The sequence below is a fragment of the Octodon degus genome, unplaced genomic scaffold (assembly GCF_000260255.1).
Source record: "Octodon degus isolate 3935 unplaced genomic scaffold, OctDeg1.0 scaffold00009, whole genome shotgun sequence".
Classification (NCBI taxonomy): Eukaryota; Metazoa; Chordata; class Mammalia; order Rodentia; family Octodontidae; genus Octodon; species Octodon degus.
In genome coordinates, this window is record NW_004524585.1 from 15,166,406 (window position 1) to 15,187,238 (window position 20,833).

The 20,833-nt window shown below is 34.5% G+C and overlaps 1 protein-coding gene across 1 annotated transcript in view; it reads left to right on the forward strand.

Moving 5' to 3' along the window:
• Pja2 (praja ring finger ubiquitin ligase 2) overlaps positions 1-20,833 on the forward strand; it is a gene marked incomplete at its 5' end in the record, with an annotated part of 56,379 nt that overhangs the window by 27,460 nt on the left and 8,086 nt on the right. Inside the window, 3 exons of the mRNA XM_023707471.1 lie at positions 2,747-2,932; positions 12,737-12,922; positions 16,460-16,571. Of these exons, the coding sequence (XP_023563239.1) occupies positions 2,747-2,932; positions 12,737-12,922; positions 16,460-16,571 (484 nt within the window). The remainder of the gene's footprint in view (positions 1-2,746; positions 2,933-12,736; positions 12,923-16,459; positions 16,572-20,833) is intronic.

The following is a 20,833-nucleotide window of genomic DNA, read 5'->3' on the forward strand; positions in this document are numbered from 1 at the left end:
CATGTGGTGCTGGGGGATCGAACCGCGGTCCCTGTGCTTTGCTAAGCTTGTTCTAAGTAGGTGCTTTAGACCACTGAGCCATCTCACCAGCCCTGCTTGATTTTTTTAAGTAGTAGAAAAATCTTAATCTAATTGCATGGTCTCCTCTGACTAACCCTCTAAGCCAGTGTAGAATTTCAGAGCTATCAAGTAGTGCTGAGTTGAATCTGTCATAGGTAATAACATTCACAATGAAATAGAAATTGTTCATGTATTAATTTTTATCACTCATAAAAATGCAAAGTGACTTCTAGAATAGTTGAATGTATTCATTGGTGGCCTTTTTCATACAGACTATAGAGAACCAAATGTTCTCTACTTAAATTCATGTAATTATACAGTCTTTACCTTAAGAGAGCCTGGAAACACTTCACTCACTATTCAAGCTCCTTGGAAACTACTAGTAAATTATTAGAGAAACTGACTTTGCACTTATATGAAAAAGGAAATTCCCATTGACCAATTATATTTAGTTGAGTTTATTTAAGCAAAACAGAACAAATAATTACTGCCTCAGCAGCTTTCAGAAAGAACATGGTCTGAGAAATTTTGACAAACATGATCAGATGGGATTTAGGAAGGTGAAGATGGTGGCAGAAAAAAAGCTTAATTAACTGTAGTTTAGTCCATCAGCCAGTCAGATGGTTGCAGCTTAGTTAATTGTCTTTGCAGTCAGCCAAATCTCACAGCACTTAAAATACATACAGCATTGTACTGTTTGGTTTGTTAAGTGTTAATTGAACTTTCCAGTTCAAATCCATGGCCTCCAAAAATTTTATTTAACATATATGAAGAATATACTGTTAAAGAAACAGCTGCACTATAGTGTGTTGGACTGAATAAGCAAGAGGCCCACTCTATAACATAATTGATAAATTAAAGTGATGCTATACAGGAGAATCCTGAAAGAAATGAGGTCTGATCTGGTCCTGAAAGGGGAAAAAAGATGAAGTGATTGTGAAGACCTTCTCTGTGATGAGAGGATTAGTTGTAGAAAGTAGCAAAAAGCGGTACTATTCAGAGAAATTTAATTACTGAGGCTCTTAAAATGTGCTTAGTACTTCATACCAGAGGCAAAATCAGAGATTATATTAAAAATATTCCATTGGTAGTTCACAGCTTAAGGAAAAGGCAGCAGTATCAGGACCAAGTTTGGCTTAAAGGCTGTAGTGTGCTAGTCCTTGATATAGGCTTCTTAAAATGTATTGACTATTGATTGTAGACATTCTTTTTATATTCGCTTTTAGAGGTATTCCATCAGTTATTTCGTTAATTTGGAAAAATAGAAATTTCATGTTATCTTCCTGAATAACATCACACTGTGAGTTAAATGTTTAAATCATTGGTCTTTTGTGTAACTAGGTTAAAAGTTCTCACAAATTTATATGGACACATTACTCTAGTTATTAAAGACATCAGAATTGGAGTTGGTATACTTTTCAAAGCTTCATGTGAAGAGAACTTAGTTTAATAAGTGCCTTTAAACTATTACCTATGTTAGATTTTGATACTTATGTAAGTCTAGAAGTGGCTTATTTGGATTATTCTTTGGATCACTGAAAATTTATGCAAAACAAGCAGTGTTGCCTCCTACCAAACTGGAAGAACACATTTTATTTACTGTATCTGTTATCCATGATATTTGGGCCCTGCTACTCCTATTTGCTGAAAATTGGGAGTTGGTTTTATTTTATGGCTTTCCGTAAATCTCTCAAAGCTGAAATTAGTGCTTCTGTTAGTTAATTGCATCTTGATTTCTTGATTTATCTATCTGTAAAAGGAACATAAGTATTTATATCATGTCATCAAAAAACTTAACTTTTTACCACTAATTATTTTTTTTCCCAAAATACAGACTCAAATTTGTTATTTTTGATTGTCCAAAAGTCAAGTGGAAAATGGAAATCTTTAAGAGGGGATTCTTGACCAGAATGTTGGATAGCACACTTAAGATTCATATTCAGCGTTGATCAGTTATACTTTAGTCTTTGGTGGCATAATGACTAATTCTTTAAAACTTAAGTAAACTATAACCATGTTAGCCAAAGTTAGATGGACTCAAAAGTACTTTTCCAGAGTTCCTATATTATGCTGTTCATTGTACCTTCTGTTTTTCTCTTATACTATTTTCTTACTCATCCCTTATTTTTCGTTGATCTGAAATTTATGTTTTCATGGTCTTACCTAAGGATTTCAGTAAAGATTTTTCAGTGGCCCTTTTTATAAATTTGAATAGTCTTTTTAAAAGTGTATGTGCATATGTGTGTGTGTAAAAGGAAAAACAGTTCAGCTTTTACTACTTGGTGATACTGGAAATTTTTTCATAGAATAGATGTCATTGTCAGTATATAATTAGAAGGTTATTTCAGTCAAGTTGTTAAGCAGTATGTTATGCCATTTATAATTAGCAAACTTGGTTTACATTTTTATTTAGAAATGTTAATATCTAGGTACCATGGAAAAATTATTTCAATAAAAGAAAAAATAAAATTACAGATTTCATAGCTTGCTGTGTCTCCTATTTGAGTTCCATTCTGCTCAGTCTTACATATTTCTTTGTTTTAATATCAAAATTTTGAAATAGTGCTTGACTAACTGTATGTGGCATCAGCAGTCCTCTCTATGCTATGCTGCCTTGTCTGTACTTTAAAAGATAAAAATAACAGCATAAAACCATAGTTTGTTTTGTCTCTGTTGTCATTTATAGTTCAGAATGTAGTGATGGGGAGTGGTCTGCTTCTTTGCCTCATCGGTTTTCTGGTACAGAAAAAGATCAGTCCTCAAGTGATGAAAGTTGGGAGACTCTGCCAGGAAAAGACGAGAATGAACCTGAGCTACAGAGTGATAGCAGTGGCCCTGAAGAAGAAAACCAAGAGTTATCTCTACATGAAGGGTATGTTTAACAGAGATTGATTTTTATGTATAGTGTGCAAGAATTGTATGTATCGTCTCTAAATGTTTGGTATACAGTTGATAGTATTTATGAAGTTTCATGTGTAATCAGTAGGCTGTACTGATTTTTCTTTTGATAATTTTAAAGGAACAATTAAAAATACTGGCTATTTCATTATCACTTAGAATGGTCATTGCTATGTAATGGCCAGGAAAAATGTGCAGCATTCTCAAGAGAGAAATCATATACAGAAATAGAAACACTAAGTTGCAGAAGTTGGGGCTTGAATATTCTTACCTAGTTCACCAGATGGTATGTCCAGAACATCAGTGATGGATGGGAGCCTTCCTTGACTGTTTCTAATTTTAAAGGTAATGTTCCTAGTCCGAGGGTTGTTGAACTTGTGAAAAGCCACATAAAAATGTTTTTTTCCTTTGTATGCCAGTCTTTGTCGCAGCTTCTCAGCTGTTTGGCTGCAGTATCAAGTAGTTATAGGCAGTATGTGAAATGGGTGCAGTTGTGTTTCAAGAAAACACTTAAAACATGGTGACAAGCTGAAAATTGTCTGTGGCCCACAGTTTGCCGGCTCTTGTCCCGGTATTTCCACAGTGAGAATGATTCTGACTTTCAGTTTGATTTTATACATGCACATAGACAAACATTCTTTTTAAAATCACAGTAAGGAAATACTTGTCTTTTGAATATTTGTTGTATTTATTGAAGTCTTTAGCATCAATGGAAATGATTGTAATGATTTTTCACTTTTGGCTGACCATCATGAGGAATTATTGTTATTTGATTTGCTAATATTCAGCTACTTTGCTGAAATAAACCCATCATGGTCATATTGTTATGGTTTAATGTTACATTTTTTTGCTGGTATTTTATAGAGAATATTTATATTGAGACCCTGAAGTGGGATCTCAATATAGATTTTAGTCTATAGATTTTTGTTTTAGTATCAGTTTGATACTTTGTTTACATTAAAAAAAAAGCATGCCCTTTTTTGCATCTGTTGTTTAATTATTCCTGAAGGTTGTTAGTGTTTGTGAAACCATCTGGGTTTGGTGGAGAATGTCTTAAAAATTATTAGCACATACTGGTAATATGGAATAATGAGATTTATGTTGTTATTCATACATGCTTCTAACATTTATTATTTGTATCCTCATTGTCCCTCTTCCTTGCTTCCCTTCCCCTCATCTCATTCCCATGTCTAAAGGGCTACCTTCTAGTTACCTGTCATCTTTTTTACTTTAGATTGCCCACATTAGAGAAAATATGCAGTATTTAGCTGAGACATAACATGTTCTCCAGTTCCATTCATTTTCCTGAGTAATATCTTTTCAGTAAGTTTCTCTTTTTTTTTTTCTTTTTTTTTTCCATAAATTTATTGAGAAATAGCAATGAGACAGTTTCAAACCAAACTGGTAGGACAGTTTCAATAATTAACACATTGTATACATTCTTCCTAGTGGTTAATTGCTGTACAAGATGCAGATATGATATCCTACTTACAAACACCATTAAAAAAAAAATCCCTCTATTCATTAACAGAATGTAACTGTATATCGATCCTAGCCATTTGAATACACAAATACAAAATGGACATTCATCTGCGTCCCCTTTTTGTTAAGTATGTTGGTTTTTTTTTTTTTTCTGACAAGTGGTTGGTTCTGACTTTTAGTCTTGAGATCTATTTTAGTAAGTTATGTTTTCTTAGGGGAAGATGCTTATTATGGATACAATTGAAATTTGTACTTTTTGAGCTATATAGATTTCCAGCTAGAGATGAATTCTTGAAGAAAATCTAGTAAGCATCAGGTACTGCTAATGCATACTAATAAGAAACAGTTTATGATTATAAACTTTTAAACTGAATACTCGCAAAGACAGAGGAGTGCACAAAAAGTTCACGCAGGTTAGTGGGAATATTGAGGCAGTTTTCTTCACTATAACTTTTTACTCTATGTCAGTGTTATCTGTCTTGAGCATACATTTGTAACTCACCAGTCTGCCTTTAGAAGATATGCCATTTTATGCACAGCTAAGAAAGAAACATTGAAGTGTTTCCCTGTTCCTATCTGTTGTGCTACTGGTGTTAAGGAACCTATATATATATTGTAAGCTGTACTACATTATGATCTATGTTTATACAATAATATTTGTTAGTAAGATGTAATTGATCAAAGTACCCAGTATCTGCACACATAAAAAGAAGGAAATCTAGGTAGAAGAGGCAGATAGTAAATAATATTTAAACACTGTATTTTCCAGGCTATGATGTTTACTGCCAAGGAAACAAAGCAATAGTAATTTTTTTTTTCTTTTTTTAATAAGGTAGCTGTTAGGGAGCTACATTAGAGTAGTCAAGGAGAATGACTTAGGAAACAAAAATTTTTTTAAAGGCTTTTTGTGTTTTGGTGTATTTTGGGGTTTTTTGTTTGTTTTGGTTTTGTTGTTGGTGGTGGTGGTTTGTTTTTAAAAAAACATCTTTTTCTTTGTATAGCCCAGGCTGGGCTTAAAGTCACAGTGGTCCTTTTTGCCTTAGCTTCAGTCTCATTGACCGTCTCAGCGCACCTGAGGGAACGGGGGAAGGGGGGCATGTGGTGCCAGGGATTGAACCCCAGTCCCTGTACTTGCCTAAGCAGGCACTTAGCCTGCTGAGCTATCTCGTTGGCCCTCTGTATATAGTCTTAAACAATAAAGGATATGTCTTTTAAGCTGAGAGCAGAAATGGAAGAACAATTAACACTCTTAACATAAATTCTTCCAGGAAATAGAAGAACCACTCCCCCAACTCATTCTGTAAGTTCAGTGTAGTCCTGCAACCAAAAGTGTACACGAAGAAAATTTATAAGCCTAATTCATTAAAGCAGGTATTAAAATTTTGAAGAAATTTACTGAAAATCTGAATTTTAAAGATAACCAGTCTTTTTTAAAAAGTTAAATACTAACCTGAGTTTATTCCAAAATGGCAAGAGTAATTTCAGTCTAATTATCGTCCACCATATTAGCAGAATATAGAAGATCCACTTAAACAGTAATATTGGTATGATTGAAAACTCAGAAGCTAGGAGTAGAGTGGTGTTTCTTTGACCAAGTTAGCCTTCAAAACCATTGTCAAGGATATCTGCAGCTGCTCAGTAAGGAAGGATTAAAAATTTTCTCTCCTTAAATTTAAACTGTGAGTTAAGAAAAGAATGCTTAATGGCACTGTCTTTATAACCATTGTAGTAGAGGTCTTAAGCATGGCATACTGGGAAAATAATAAAAGGCAAACAATGAAAAGGGAAGCTGGGCCTAGTGGCATACCCCTGTGATCTTAGCACTCAAAAGGCTGAGACAGGAGGATCACAAGCTCAGGGCCAGTATAGGCTACATTGTGAGTTCAAGGCCAACCTGAACTAACTACATAGTTAGACCCTGTCTTAAACAAACAGACTGTATATTCATACAGGAAAAGAAAAACTTGTGTGATAAATATTTTAATGCTGAATTTACTGAGATACCTTGAGAGTAATACAAGTTACCTTTGGCCTCTATGATTGCAAGAGGTGCTCAAAGTGGTAGCCATGAGCTTCCAGATGTTTATTAGTATGGCACACTGCTGCTTGGGAAACCATGGTCAGTGATACTGCTGCACATGCATGTCTAGTTTCTTCTCTATAGGCAGGCAGTGTAGTGGGTTTTCTGCGATACATGACATTCTCTAGGGTCCCCCTACGAGAGTAACTCCATCTGTTGGAAAAAATCTCATCCTATTTTTCTTTTCCTAAAGTGTGTATACATATTTTAGTGTAATATATACGTATGGAAGAATAGCAGTTTGCTTGAAATATATTTGATTTTTTTGAGTCATTTATACTTATAACCATATATTTCCATGGTGATACTTTTTTTCCTGCTATTAACTACAGAAATGAAAAACTTTGATCCTGTTGTTGAGTGTTTTTAATTCATAAAGCATAGATGTTTATTTGCTCGTAGTATTGGAGTCTGGCAGCACGTTAGCATCTACAGACGACGGTCATGCTGCATCACAGAGTGGCAGAGGAGGTCGTAGCTGGCACTGTGCCAGCTCAGGTCTCTCGTGTTGTGGTCACCAGTGCCATTGTGGGGCCTCAGCTGTTCCAGTTTGTCTGGTCCTGATTGCCTCCCAAGACCTTACCTTGAAAACCATTGTCAAGTAGTTTGGGGTTGAGATACCAAAATGTGGACTGCAGAAGCACTTTGAGATCATTCCCAGATCGCTGCTGTGCTGCAGGAACAACCTTTCCTCCCCTCCGCTCCATCTCTGCAGCTCATTACTGTGGCAGCACCGTTGCTCCAGCTGCACAGGAAGCTGCTCCTGACTCCTGCTGTGCCCCAGTCTTGCTCGTCCTCTTAGCCGTGCACCTTGCAGAGAGCGTAGTGCACAGCGTGCACTAGAGGATGCGAAGTAGCATATGAACAGACACTTCTTTCTTGTGGTAGTTAGGCCTTTCTTTTTAAATTTATCTTTAACATATATAAAAACAAAAATGGTATGTGATACTATGTGATTTTTTTGATAGATGTATATATTGTATAATGCTTAAATCGGGTTAAACACATCTGCCTCCTCAAACACCATTTCTTTTTTCTTTTTTTTTTTAGAGGAAAAAAAATAGTAAAACTCATTAGAAACACAGAATTTCACTAAGCAAGATAATAGGAATTCAGCAGTGATTATATTGCATCTGTTGTCTGTGGGTTTTTCAGATTATCAGATATAAGCTTGCAAAATTGGTTAAAAATTAGGAAAAATTAAAAAAGAGCAAGAGAAAAATTATGCATTAGCTACTCCTATCAATAAATGAGCAGAAATCAGCAGTACAATTATCTACACTACCCTGTGTATATATATATATACATGATTTCTTTTTCCCTTTTCTTTCTTTTTTCCTTTCTCTCAACCCAGTTGTTTCTTCTCTTTGAATACTGTCTTTCCCTCTCATATCACCCATTGTACTTCTCAGATTTTGTTTACTCTTTCAGGTTCTTACATGAGGGAGACAATATGATGTTTACACGTGTGGATCTGATTCAGTTCACTTATGTGTATGGTCTCTAGATGCATCCATTTACCTATAAAAGCCGCAAGTTTATCTTCTTATATTCCATTGTATAAAAACCCTACATCTTTTTTTAATCCGTTCCTCAGTTGATGGGCATTTGGGCTGTTTCCAGGATTTAGCTATGACAAATTATGCCGCTATAAACATGGGTGCACATACATAGATGTAGTATGATGTTTTCAGTTCTTCTGAAAAAAAAAAAAAAAAAAAACAGGAAAGGAATAGCTGGGGTTTTTCTTTATAATAGAAATAATCAGAGTCCTTCTACCCCTTTAAAATACACAGTACAGCATTATTTACTCAACTCGCTGTGCAGTAGCACACTGGAACTTGTTACTCCTGTTACTTTGTGCCCATTAATCTAGCACTTCCCATCCCTTCCCAGCAATCTTTTTTTTAAAGGGCAAAACTCATTGTAGCCTACTGTATTTTTGATTAAATAGTAAGAATTTGGATGTACTGTAACTAATGTATTAGTGGCATATGCCATATCCCACTTAGTTTGTGTTTCGGTAACTGTTAGAATGAACCATTACCGACAGAACCAAATGTGTAAGCAAAGGATGTAGCCATGAATTACATGTATAAGTATTAATGACATGTCACAAAGTATTTAGATTCGAAATTATTTGTTTTAGTTTTGTTGAATTTAAAGAACCTGTAAGTTAATACTTATTTCTTATACTAAATTATTTTTACCCCTGCATTTGTGTTTTATATACCTGAAACACAGAGTAACTGGGTCATTGTGATGTCTCTATGACATGAAAAAAGAAAATTGTCTCAGTCTTTTTTTTGCAAGTACATTTGAAATAAATACTTCTGAGGACTTTGTAGGCTTAATCATTAACTTCTTTTTTGAAACCTGCTTTTCAAGGATCTGTTACTGACATTTACAAAGTGTGACTAGAGAATGGCCACTGTGTATGAAGCTGTGTTAGAGAGGGTGAGGCTGCAGTGAAGAGTCACAGCACTGGGCCCTCGTTCTGGGCACCCAGTGCCCTGGAGGAGACAGGGAGCCGCCGCCTGAGCTGCAGGGCAGTGTGACTGGTGCTGTCAAGATGTGACAGAGATCTGTTAGAGTTTGTAGATTTGATCTTGCAGTTTTATTCCATTTGGGTTTAACTAGCAAATTACATTGCACAAAATTTAAAACATATTCTCTTTGTACATTACATATTAAAACTTCAGCAGAATCAGCAAAACTTTGTGTTCATTTTTCTGATTTTACTAGACTGACCATACTAAATACTTGTTATTCTGCAGTGTTTGCTATTGGAAATTATGTAAGCATTTATAGGTTTAGATACATAAAGAGATTCTGTTTCTATGTATGTATGAAATATATTGGTTCTGCCATGTGAGCATTGTCTACCTATCTCTTTTATCCACCTGGGATGGCTTCTGGGACTCTGTTGACCCCAGAGTCTGTTGATCCTCAAGTCCACTATATAAAATAGTACAGTATTTGTATACAAATCACACACCTTTCCCCATATATTTTAAATCATTTCTACAGTATTCATAATACCTCACACAATGTAAATGTACTATAAGTGGTTACTACATTGGTCAGATAGGGGATGACAGGGAAAAAAGTGGAAGTATTCAGTACAGTGTTTTTTCCCAAGTATTTTAAATCTGAGTTTGGTTGAACCCCTAGATATAGAACCTAAAGGTACAGAGAGCCAACAATATGTTTTTTGCTCTTCAAAGTTAAATTTGCAACAAATGTAGAGTTCTAATTAGAGCTACTCTTAAAACTGAAACATATAAATTGTTGTATTACTGTATCTCTAACACTAGACACAAAGTTGAATCTTGCCAAGACTTTGCTGTAATATTAACTTTCTCTTGTCTTGTAAAAAGTATATAAATATTTAGAACCTCAGTTCTTTGCAATGTGGAAAGTTGATAACTTAAGAAGCCCAATTTTTACCTTTCTTGCTTACCGTAATGGCAAATTGGAGTTGTACTCATATTTCCTCTATTTAGACTTTGTCTTAGAACTAGCAAGCTTGTTTTGGTGAACCTGTAAACATACATAAATTTATGTATAATTTTTATATATTGACATGTATTGTCTGTATATTATATTTTTAAAAAGTGTGTTATTTAACCATAACTAAGATACATATAGATCTGCAAGTCTCCAGTTGATGTATTTTGCATTCAGAACGATGCAGAGTAATGTATTTTTTCAGAATGTTAGAATACATGGTTACTCAAATGCATAGTTCTTAAGGCTAAGTCTAGCAAGGAAGAATTATTATCTAGGATGGGGCAGAGAAAAGAATAAAAATATAGTAATACGTTTTCAAAATTGTGAGTTGTCCAAATAGAACTGTACAACTTTGACCAAAGGAAAAAAGAAAACCTTCAAGACTATAACATTTGTTAAATGTCTAAACATCTGTTAGCTATAGTTAGACTTAATATATGAACAGCTGTATGACTCCTTAGTATTTTATCACATTACCTACTTCTTACTTCACTGTTGTAGTTTCCATTAATTAAAGGGATGGTTTCTTTTAATTTTTTGTTTTTTTAAATGTATTTAGGACACTACATAGATCGGACTCATAGTGATCCTTCTGTTTTCAGCCTCCCAAGCACTGGGATTACAGGTGGGCACCACCACACCCAGTTTCAATTACCATCTCATTGCACCCCAGGGGCGGGGCCGGTATGGCAGGCTGGGGATCAAACCCTGTCTGCAGCGCTCTGCCTAAGCAGGTGCCTTTGTTCTCTGAGCTATCTGGCCAGCTCTAAGGGATGGTTTCTTAAATACTAGTAGAAGTAAATGCAGCGGTACCTTTTAGTGATACAGGTTTTGTCCTTTGGAAATATTTAATGAATTGCTAGCAGTGTGTTGTTGGGTTAACTTTTTGGTTAATTTCTTTTGATAAACAATAATGTTACATTTTAAGAATACAGATTCTCTTATACTTGATAAAATACATTTAGATAATGTGAAAAGAAATAAATTATTGTAATCAATTTCCTTTGTGAGCTACCAGAAATAATCATTGCATGTAAAAATATTTATACACATTCTTCATTTTATGTGTATGTGACTGGTAGAATGTTATATAGATATACTATGAATACTTTTTATTTACAGGTGTCTTTTAATTATCTATATTTATGCATATAGATTTCCTTCATCCTTTTAAAAAATCTACATAGTATCATATAATATGCTATGTGAATTACCTTTAGTGGGCATGCAACGTTTTGCAGTTTTGCCTACTATAGACAGTGCTGTAAAGAAAATATTGTACACTTTTAGAAGTATCTAGAAGCAGAACCACTAAGTCACTAACATCTATGCACTTTTTAGCTATTGCCATGTTCTCTTCAAAAAGTTGTGTCAGTTACTTTCTTACCCACACTATACGAACTGTCTTCCTTCAGTTCTTTATCAACACAGTGTAGTATTGGAAATTTTTGTTTTTACCCATTGAAAAATGAGAATTTATTGTTTTTCAAATTTGCATGCAGCGTATGCATGGGGTGAATCGTCTCTTCATATATTTAAAAGCTATTTATAGTTCCTTTTCTACCAACTAATTAACATCCTTTGCTCCTGTCAACTTGTGCTGATCTTTTCCTTTTTGCTTTGCTTTTACAGCTGACACTTTACTGTTAAGGAAATTCCTTTTGTGTCTCATGTGTTTAAAAATTAATTTCTCTCAATTTAAGCATGGTTTCTAGAATTTTAGTGCTTTGACTATTTTCTTTAAAGTATATATTGTGAAGTTTACCAGTTCTCTGTGGCTTCAGGGTTTATCATTGTGTTTAGAGTAACAGAATGACATGAGATTTGTGCAAAATTTTCTCTCATGGTTCTCCTACTTCTTTTATTATTTTAATGGGTGTGTGTTGGCTTGCACATACATTCCAGAAAAGCACTGCAAGCTTACATAACAGCAAATAGTGACATTATTGACTAGTCTTTTTTTCTCCTGTTTTGAATGCCTCTTTTATCTTAATTTTTTGATGTGTGTTACTGATTTGTTTCTAGGATAATAGAATGATATCAAACAAATAAAATATTAAGTAAAATTAAATTATGTGATTTAAATAAGCAGAATGAAATGGCAGCCAGTAACTGGCTTAAACTGAGTGATGAGGTAAGACTGTCTGACCCAAATATCAGTGAGGGAGTAACTGAAAATCTCTTAAACAGAAAACAAAATCTTTTCAGGTGTAGAAATGCCCCAAGGTAGAAATAATCTCTACATAATTCTTGAGGAAACAGAAGACTTGGAAGCATAGTGGGGTACAAGAGTGGGGAGAGTTGGTGCTAGAGAAGTGAAACTAAGCAAGCAGGGTTTTTGTTGCGTCTGTAGTAATTTCGAGGAATTTGAGCTTTATTTTAGTTAAAAAGAATGGTTTTAAAACATTAATGGTCTAAGATGGATTTCTTTTTTGTCCTCCAAATAAAAGGAAATAAAGGAGTGTAGATAATTACGTAAATCAAATTAATATGTTCCTATGTAGGAACTATTTCTAGTTACATGTGATTCCATAATAAATTCACTTCCTTTTAAAATAATTTGCAGTTAAGGAAATCATGAAAGAACCAATAATTTAGTATTAAAAGAATATGGAGTCTATTTCTACTAAATAGAATTCTTTAAAAAACAGTATTATGGTGTGGTTTAAAAATATATTTTCATCCTTTAACTGTTGTTCTTAGGGAGCAGACATCCTTGGAAGAGGGGGAAATTCCATGGCTGCAGTACAGCGAAGTCAATGAAAGCAGCAGCGATGAGGGAAATGAGCCTGCCAATGAATTTGCACAGCCGGAAGCGTTCATGCTGGACGGCAACAACAACCTCGAGGATGACTCCAGTGTGAGTGAAGACCTGGACGTGGACTGGAGGTGTGTAGTGCTGGTTACTAGCATGCAGTTGCTCTCGGAGCAGCACTGACTTGTGATTCTGAATTACAGGAATTGCATTTCTGGTATATAAGAGGTACCCTCAAATCCCTGTTAGTCTTTTTTGAGCTTCACTTTCTGCATACACTTTCTTCTTCTAGCCAGAGACTTCTTACTCTGATCTTTAGCTCCCTTGACACTTCCCTTATATCCTTTATATATTTTGTGAGACCTTGGATTTTTGACTTTTGATGATTATGTGTCCTATAACTTCACACATTTTTAAAAGATAGGTTCTGAATGAATACTAAATTATTTAAAATCCTTGTGATTGAATCAGAATTTAAGAATACAATTTTCTTTATATATAAAATACGAAAGGTAAAACTACTTTTCTGGAGATGTTAAAATATTAAATTTACTTTATATTGACAAAGAACGCTGAGTTGTAAATAAAAGTGCATCTAAGTGACATGTACTATAGTATTGTTACTTTCAATGATAGATGCAGTGTTCTGAATTTAACCATTTTGGTTTATCAGGTTGGGCTTATCTTTCAAGTGTATAGCAGTTGAAAAAAACTAATTTTTGAAATTTAGTAAAGATTCTTTTTGTCCTCTTTCTGGAGAAACATGGTTTAGTGTATTTACTTGTTTCCTCTCTACACAAATACATTTTAAGAATTTGTAGTTCAATTCCAGTTCAATTTAGAAAAATAAAATTCATTTGAGAATTTGTTCCTGCTATCTCTGTATGTTTCTAAACCTTGTTTCTAAGCCCTCCGTGGTGTTGCCAGTTTCTCTTTCCATGTGTGTTTTGAACTTCTTGCAGATTTTTTCAGATGAAAAGCTTAACACTTCCTCAGAATCCTTCCATCCTTTCCTGTTACTCCCAGAGAGGCCTGGGTGTGGGTAACGACTAGGGATCAAGCGCAGGGCAGACTCTTAGCAATCATTTGGTGGAAGTAGAAGTGGAGTAGAAGAAACCATGCAGTTTGTATGTCCCCCTTAAAACATTCTTGTTCTCTAGAATTTACTTTCTGGCTTTCCAAATGCTCTGAAGAGTCATTTACTTTACCTTGTCTAAGCTTTATTGACCTTGAAGCTTGTCTTCCCATCAACTTCCTGCTGTACTCCTTCATTCCATCTGTGATTTGCATAATAGTTCCTCAAAGCATGCAGTAGATGAAAGAGACTGGTATTATTTCTCTGTAAATGCTTAGAGATTATTCAAATTTCATATCAACAGTTTTTTTCTGTTGCCCATTTTCAACACTCTAAAAATAATTTTTCACAATTTCATCATGGAGATGGCTCCATTCTGTCCTGAGATTTGGTGGATTATTTACCCATTGATATGGCACAATAAACCATTTCCCCCATTAGATTTGTTCTGTACTTCTGCTTATTCCTTCAGGATAGATTAATAGGGTTAACATTACTGAGCTATGTGATGTCTTTCAAGATTTGTTAGATTTCCAGATAACTTTGGGAAAGGTGGGCCCACATAAAAGTATGAAGTAATAATATGTCTGTTGAATATAATTTAGCTTTTTGGAATTTGCTTCATGTTCTGATTCACTGATGATCTGTCTGGTTATCTGTCTGTTATGTTAAAGCTTTAGAGATATTACTGATGGTCCCAAAATTTACAGAGCTTCAAATTTCAAAGCATTTATTTTAAATGCAGAAGTCATTTTGCAATGGTTTCTAAAACAGAATTGTTGAGGGTTGCTCTTTTGAATCAAAGTATGTCAGTACTGTGCTTCAGCATTTGTTTGTGTGGTACTATGTTGATTTACATGTCAGTGGCAAAGATGATAGTAAAAATATAATTTCCTTTTCATATTAAAATAACATGTTATTTTAACAATTAAAAACCATGGCTGACAGTGGCAGTTCATACCAATAATGTCAGGCTTTGGCATTGCTTAAGAATATAAGTAAACCTTTTGGTTGCTTATTTTAGTTTTCGGGGAAACTTGAAAGAGTTCTCTAGCATTTATTTGAAAGATTTTCTTCAGAGAGAATGACATAGCTTGTGTGCTTCATTATGCAGAAACACATTTAAAAAGTAAGTTACTGCTAACAGGAATGTTACGTCCCATAAGTTTTATACTCTAGCTTGCACACTGGCCTTCACCACCTTAAAGCAGAGCATTGTCTACACATAGGTAATATGTCTACTGTTTCTTAAATATTTACCGTACTGCTCTCTCTGTGCCAGGCACTGGTATGCATCTTCTCACTTATTTTGTTTTATGGATAAAGAGATGTTTGCAATTCAGGTGAACTCAGACTCAGTTGCCTAGCTGACTCCAGGGCTCTTCCTCTTTACATTGCATCTCGCTATTAGAGAAAGGTGTTGAAGTATTACGACACAAGAGTGGGTAGATTCAATAATTCTTGCTATTAATGTTAAGTTTAAAATCTGTGATTGTATGAGAATGTTCCTTTATACCTTGTGATGTTAACTAATTTATAAATGTTACTAAGCTATAATATATTCATAATCACTTGTGTCCCTTTTTGCAGTCTGTTAGTAACATTAATGATGTATATTAGTTGATGTCAGCATTGTTTTTGAGCTAGTTTATGTAGTTGTGGATGTTTCTGACTATAATCAAATTGTGACAAGATAGAAAATCAACAGAAATTTGCCTTTAAACAAAAGAAGCTAATTTAGAGATCTTTGATTTATGAGATTATGGGAATATAGCCACTAAAGTACCTCCTCATAGACAACTAGCAAATAGATCAAGAGCTCCAGGAAGAATTTAACCTATTTGGTAAAGATTGAGGAATTACCTGCAAAGTGGATAACTGAAGAAGTGGAATTGAATATAATTGTCAAGGGAGCACAGTGGAAGAGAGCCATGGACATAACTGGTTTCCAAATTTTGAAATATTTAGTTTTTCCAGAACTAGAGAAAAAGGGGAAGTCTGTATATGAGTAGAGTTAGAGGAAGGAAGTTGTCACAGTGAAATGTATTTTTCTTCGGGTCTTTATTGTCTGTTAAGGGAAACAAAATTAACAAGTGAAATAATTTTCAACCTGTATATTACTGAAAGAGGCCTAATTCTTAGTAGGGTTCAAGAACAGAGATTAATTAGAAAAGCTTAAGAAAATAAAATATTTTAAATCTAAAACAATAAACAGTACAAAGTGAGAAGGTAAAATAAATCTTGATTAATGATAGAATTAATGTAAGTGTAATTATTTTTCTTTCCCATACTCTCACCTACACTGATACTAGAAATTGAAGTGAATAGAAAAGGAAATATAGGAAAGAATTAATCTTTATGCAGTCTTCAGAGTGAGACTTTGCAGCACAAAAAGGACAATTTCCTCCAAATGTGCTATGCAGTTAAGATGGCAGCCTGCTGGAGAAACTGGTATGCTTCTTGAACCATACATTAAAATATTTTGGGATTTTTGCTTGCCAGATATTTGTTAGTTTATTGATATTGTAGTATAATCACCTCCTTAGAGTGTGATTTTTCCAAATTAAAGTTGTTGTTTTTGTTTTTGTTTTTCCAGCCTATTTGATGGCTTTGCGGATGGACTAGGAGTTGCTGAAGCCATTTCTTATGTGGATCCTCAGTTCCTCACCTACATGGCCCTTGAGGAGCGCTTGGCCCAGGCTATGGAGGTAATACAGTAACTCTGGTGCTTGTGTATGAGCTGGTAGGGTACAAATGGGACGGTCTGGGGCTTCCACGCTGTTCTTAAGAAAAGGTGAATAGTTTCCTTAATAATTTACCTAATAGCAGCTACTGAATGGTGCATGTTACCTATATGTGTGTGTGAATTATACTTTATGTCCTGCTGATTGCTTCCTATTTCTGAGATTTTTGTTCTTTGGTTTTGGTTTTTATTTTTTATTTTTTTTACTTCAGAATAAAAATATTTTGCTTCCATGTAGAAAATATGCTTTTCCCCTGTATTGGACTAAGCAGGAAGAATAATCTAGATATTTTATGCAGATTCACAGATATTTGTGACATGAAATTGAGGATCACTAAGGATACACAGGTGTTCTGTATCACTTTTTTAATTCTCATTGGTTCTGAACACTTTTGCTGTCTACTTCAGCCAGATTTGTTTATCCCGCCCCCCACACTGTCATAAATGGGGCACATTTTCGTCCCAAGTTTCTCTTGCCTTTTATTGTTTCAGTAAAACAGAAAGACTTGTTCTTAAATATATTTGCTTGAGGTTAAAAGCCCAATATTATCACAGTTAGCTACTTGTACTGCACTGGTGGATTTCATTATAAAATGTCTTCTGTAAGTTACTGCATTTGAAGTTGATTTTCTAAATATAGGAATATTAATAACTAATGAATTTGCCAGGGGTAAGAGAACAATAATTATTACTTCAGGAGTATTGTGATAACATTTCATCTTGAAATTTTCTGAGATTAGAATTTCCATTTTAGATTGCTAAATTAAATGACCAGTATCCATGTATGCATGTACACACTCATAGATGCACACATGCACTTGTGTTACCTGTGTTCTGGAGATACATGTGTTTCTTCCATGTAGGCCATTGTTCTCAGTTACACCGTCGAGCATCTATTTTTCTCAAAATTACTATAGCAGCAATACTGTTTACTAGGAAAAGTTAAAAAAAAAGTCAGGACTTCACAAAACAGGATATATTTAGGACTTTTTCCAGAATATTTAACCTCCTTTGCCAAATTCGGGCACATGTAATAATGAATTGTGCACTATTGTAACTTTCATCAGATTGTGTAAGATTAAGAATTAATAACTTCTTGAGATACATTGCTTTGAGTGACCATAGTGGTATACATCTATTCCAGATCTGAGTTCACAACCCTTAAAACGTCTTTCATTTTTTTGCTAGTAGGTTTTGATTTCCTATAGCATGGAGATATCTACGTTTCATTATTTATTACTAATGGGGAATTCGACATTTGCTTGGCATGATGGAAGAAGAGACATTGTGGAAGGTTATGCTAGATTAAAAATTACGGTATCAGGAAGAGCAAAGACTAGCCAGAAAAACTATAGTATGTGCAGGAACATACAGTCTTAGATGTCTGGTTTCTGCTAATGACCCCAGTGGTGCTGCTGCATCAAAGTCATTTTTATTTAGTTCTCCTTTTGCCTCACATTCATGGCTTCACATTTTAGCGTTCTTTTTCCTAATTTGGAATTGATTGAGATGTTTCACTTCTGGAGATCAATAGAGTTCCATTTTCCTATCACTCTTCAGAAACATATTTCCATATCTAGCATACATTTATTTAGTCATTTTGAAAAGTGAAACTGAAATAACCTACAGTTGGCCTTTTAGATTTTATACTAATATTTAATTTTTTTTTACTTATTTATTTATTGTTTTCGTGCAGGCTCTTGCTACGCAGCTTCAATTCAGTGATCCTCCCAGTCTTAGCCTCCCCAGTGCTGGGATTACAGGTGTGGACCACCACACCTAGTTTCAGTGGCCAGCATGGCATGTGGTACCAGGGATCGAATCTGGGTCCTCGCTATTGCCAAGCAGGCACTTGGACCACTGAGCTATCTCCCCAGCCCCTCAAACCAATATATAAATGCAACAACAAATAATAAAAACTGGCTGCATGCTTTTTGTGTGTTCTATAGGGCATTTCTATTCTTATTTAGAAATAGTTGTTTTCATTTCTGTTATTTTTGTATAACCTTTTTAGGTGGTAGATTTTGGTGAAATCACTGCACTACATTAGTCTTCTTTCTATGTTGTTTTAGAATGTGGCAGAATGCCAACATCCATCACTTTTTGAAACTGATACTAATTTTTTTTACTTACTCCCAAATAAATTTGAAAAAATATCCTGACATATTTGTGTTGAGATCTGAAATTGGTTGACAGAAATCTAAGCGTTGCTTACCTCACCATACTTCTTTGCAAGAAAAATGTTTAAATTTTCTTGTCAAAGTTTATTTTTAACTGTGATTAGAAGTACTCAATCAAAAATAAATTTAAGTTTTGATAAGCATTGATTAAAACATAAAATTTTACTAGAAATGCGTCTCTTAATGAGATGGAGGCTTTTACCCTTCCCAAGTACTTTATGAGTGATTATATTTGTTCCTAGAATGAAACACATTTCAGCATTTTTTGGTTTTCACCTTTATGAACAACAAGCTTAAGAAACCTTGTTAACATAAATAAATTAATGAGGAAAGTGTCACTTGGTACTTCTGAGATATTTGCCAGAAGTTGCATCAACTTAATTCTTCAGTTCTTTTTTTAACAAAAGAAGCTACCTAAAGGCTTGGGAGATAGCTCAGCAGCATAAGTACCTGCCTGCCAAGTGCAAGGTTCTGAGTTCTATCCCTGGTACCTTGCCCCACCCCCACCCCCAACAAAAGAAGCCACCTAAAAAGATCCAGAGTCGGTTGTTAAAGGTCAGGTGACCCTGATACTTGAGATTGTCCCTCTGAACAAGTAAGAAATGCACTTCTACCTACAAAGTAGAAGAAAGGTTAGTATAGATTAAATATGGGAGCAGAACATCAGTGCTATATGTACTTTACAGGCACATTTTCAGGTCTGAGGAGAGATGTAAGAAAATTAAATATATTCCCTTAAGACTCTCCACACCCAAACTTACAAAAGCACCTCATACACAGAGGTAGAAACACTAGGAAGACAACATTGTGGAGTTAAGAGCATGCGCTTTTGAGTTTCTCGGGCTGTGTGATTTTGAACAATGCAGTTAACTTCTAAGCTCAGTAACCAGTCTGATCTATAGAATGGGAATAATAAAGCTTGCCTCAAGAGTTATTGTCAGATTTTATAAAGACATTTAACAAATTCCCTAGTGTTGAATATTACTGTGTTTATAAGCATAAAGTGAACCTTGTGGTTTTTTTTTTTTTTTTTTTTTTTTTCAGTTCTTATTTTGCTTTGCACTTGCCCCTAACCTCTGGTTAAGTCTGTGTAGTATCTGTGGAAGTATCTATGCTAGGTAGGCATGTATGATTGTGTTTTCCCTCCAGGAGAATATAGTGTCAGCTATCAGGCAGACTTCTACATAGGGAGACCAGCTTGGTGGCTTTTTTTTTCTTTTTTTTTTTTTTTTTTTTTTTTTTTTTTTTTTTTTTTGAGGTGAAATCAGCATGTATAAACTTACTAATTAAGTGTGTAGTTCAGTGTCATTAGGTGCATTCACATTAATTATAAATAATGATTCCAATTTCCTTTCTCCTCAGACCCTGGCAACTACCACTCTACTTTCTGTCTCTATGTATGTAATTACTTTAGGTGCTTCAGATAAGTGGAATAATATATAACTTAGTATATTTTTCTGTGACTGTCTTCACAGTAATATCTTTAGGGTTCATCCATGTTATAGCATGTGGTGGAATTTCTTTTTTAAGGATGAATAATATTCCACTGTGTATATGTGCTGCATTTTGGGTTTTTTTTTTTTTTTTCTTTTACTATTTTTAAAACATATCGTAAAGGACAAAATTTCAAAATAAGATAATGGAATGACAATAGTTAACACATTGCATATGTTGTCTTTAGTTAAAGTTCAAGATACAGGACTTTAATTGTCCAAACAATATTAACACAAACACTTGTTTTCAGTGAACTAAGAGAAATTAGTATAACTATATATATATATATATATATATCTCCTTCCTCTTTTCTCCTTTTCCCCTATCCCCATTTCTCTTTCCTTTTGAACAGTTTCTTCCCATTTTACACTATCTATTGTACATTTTGGATCTTCTTTACTCTTTTAGCATCTCACACTAGGGAGACAATGTGATGCTTACACATGTGGAACTGATTTATTTCACTTACAAGTAAGGTCTCAAGTTGCATCCATTTACCTCTAATAGCCTTAAGTTTATCCTTCTTTATGGCAGAGTAGAACTCTTTTTCTTT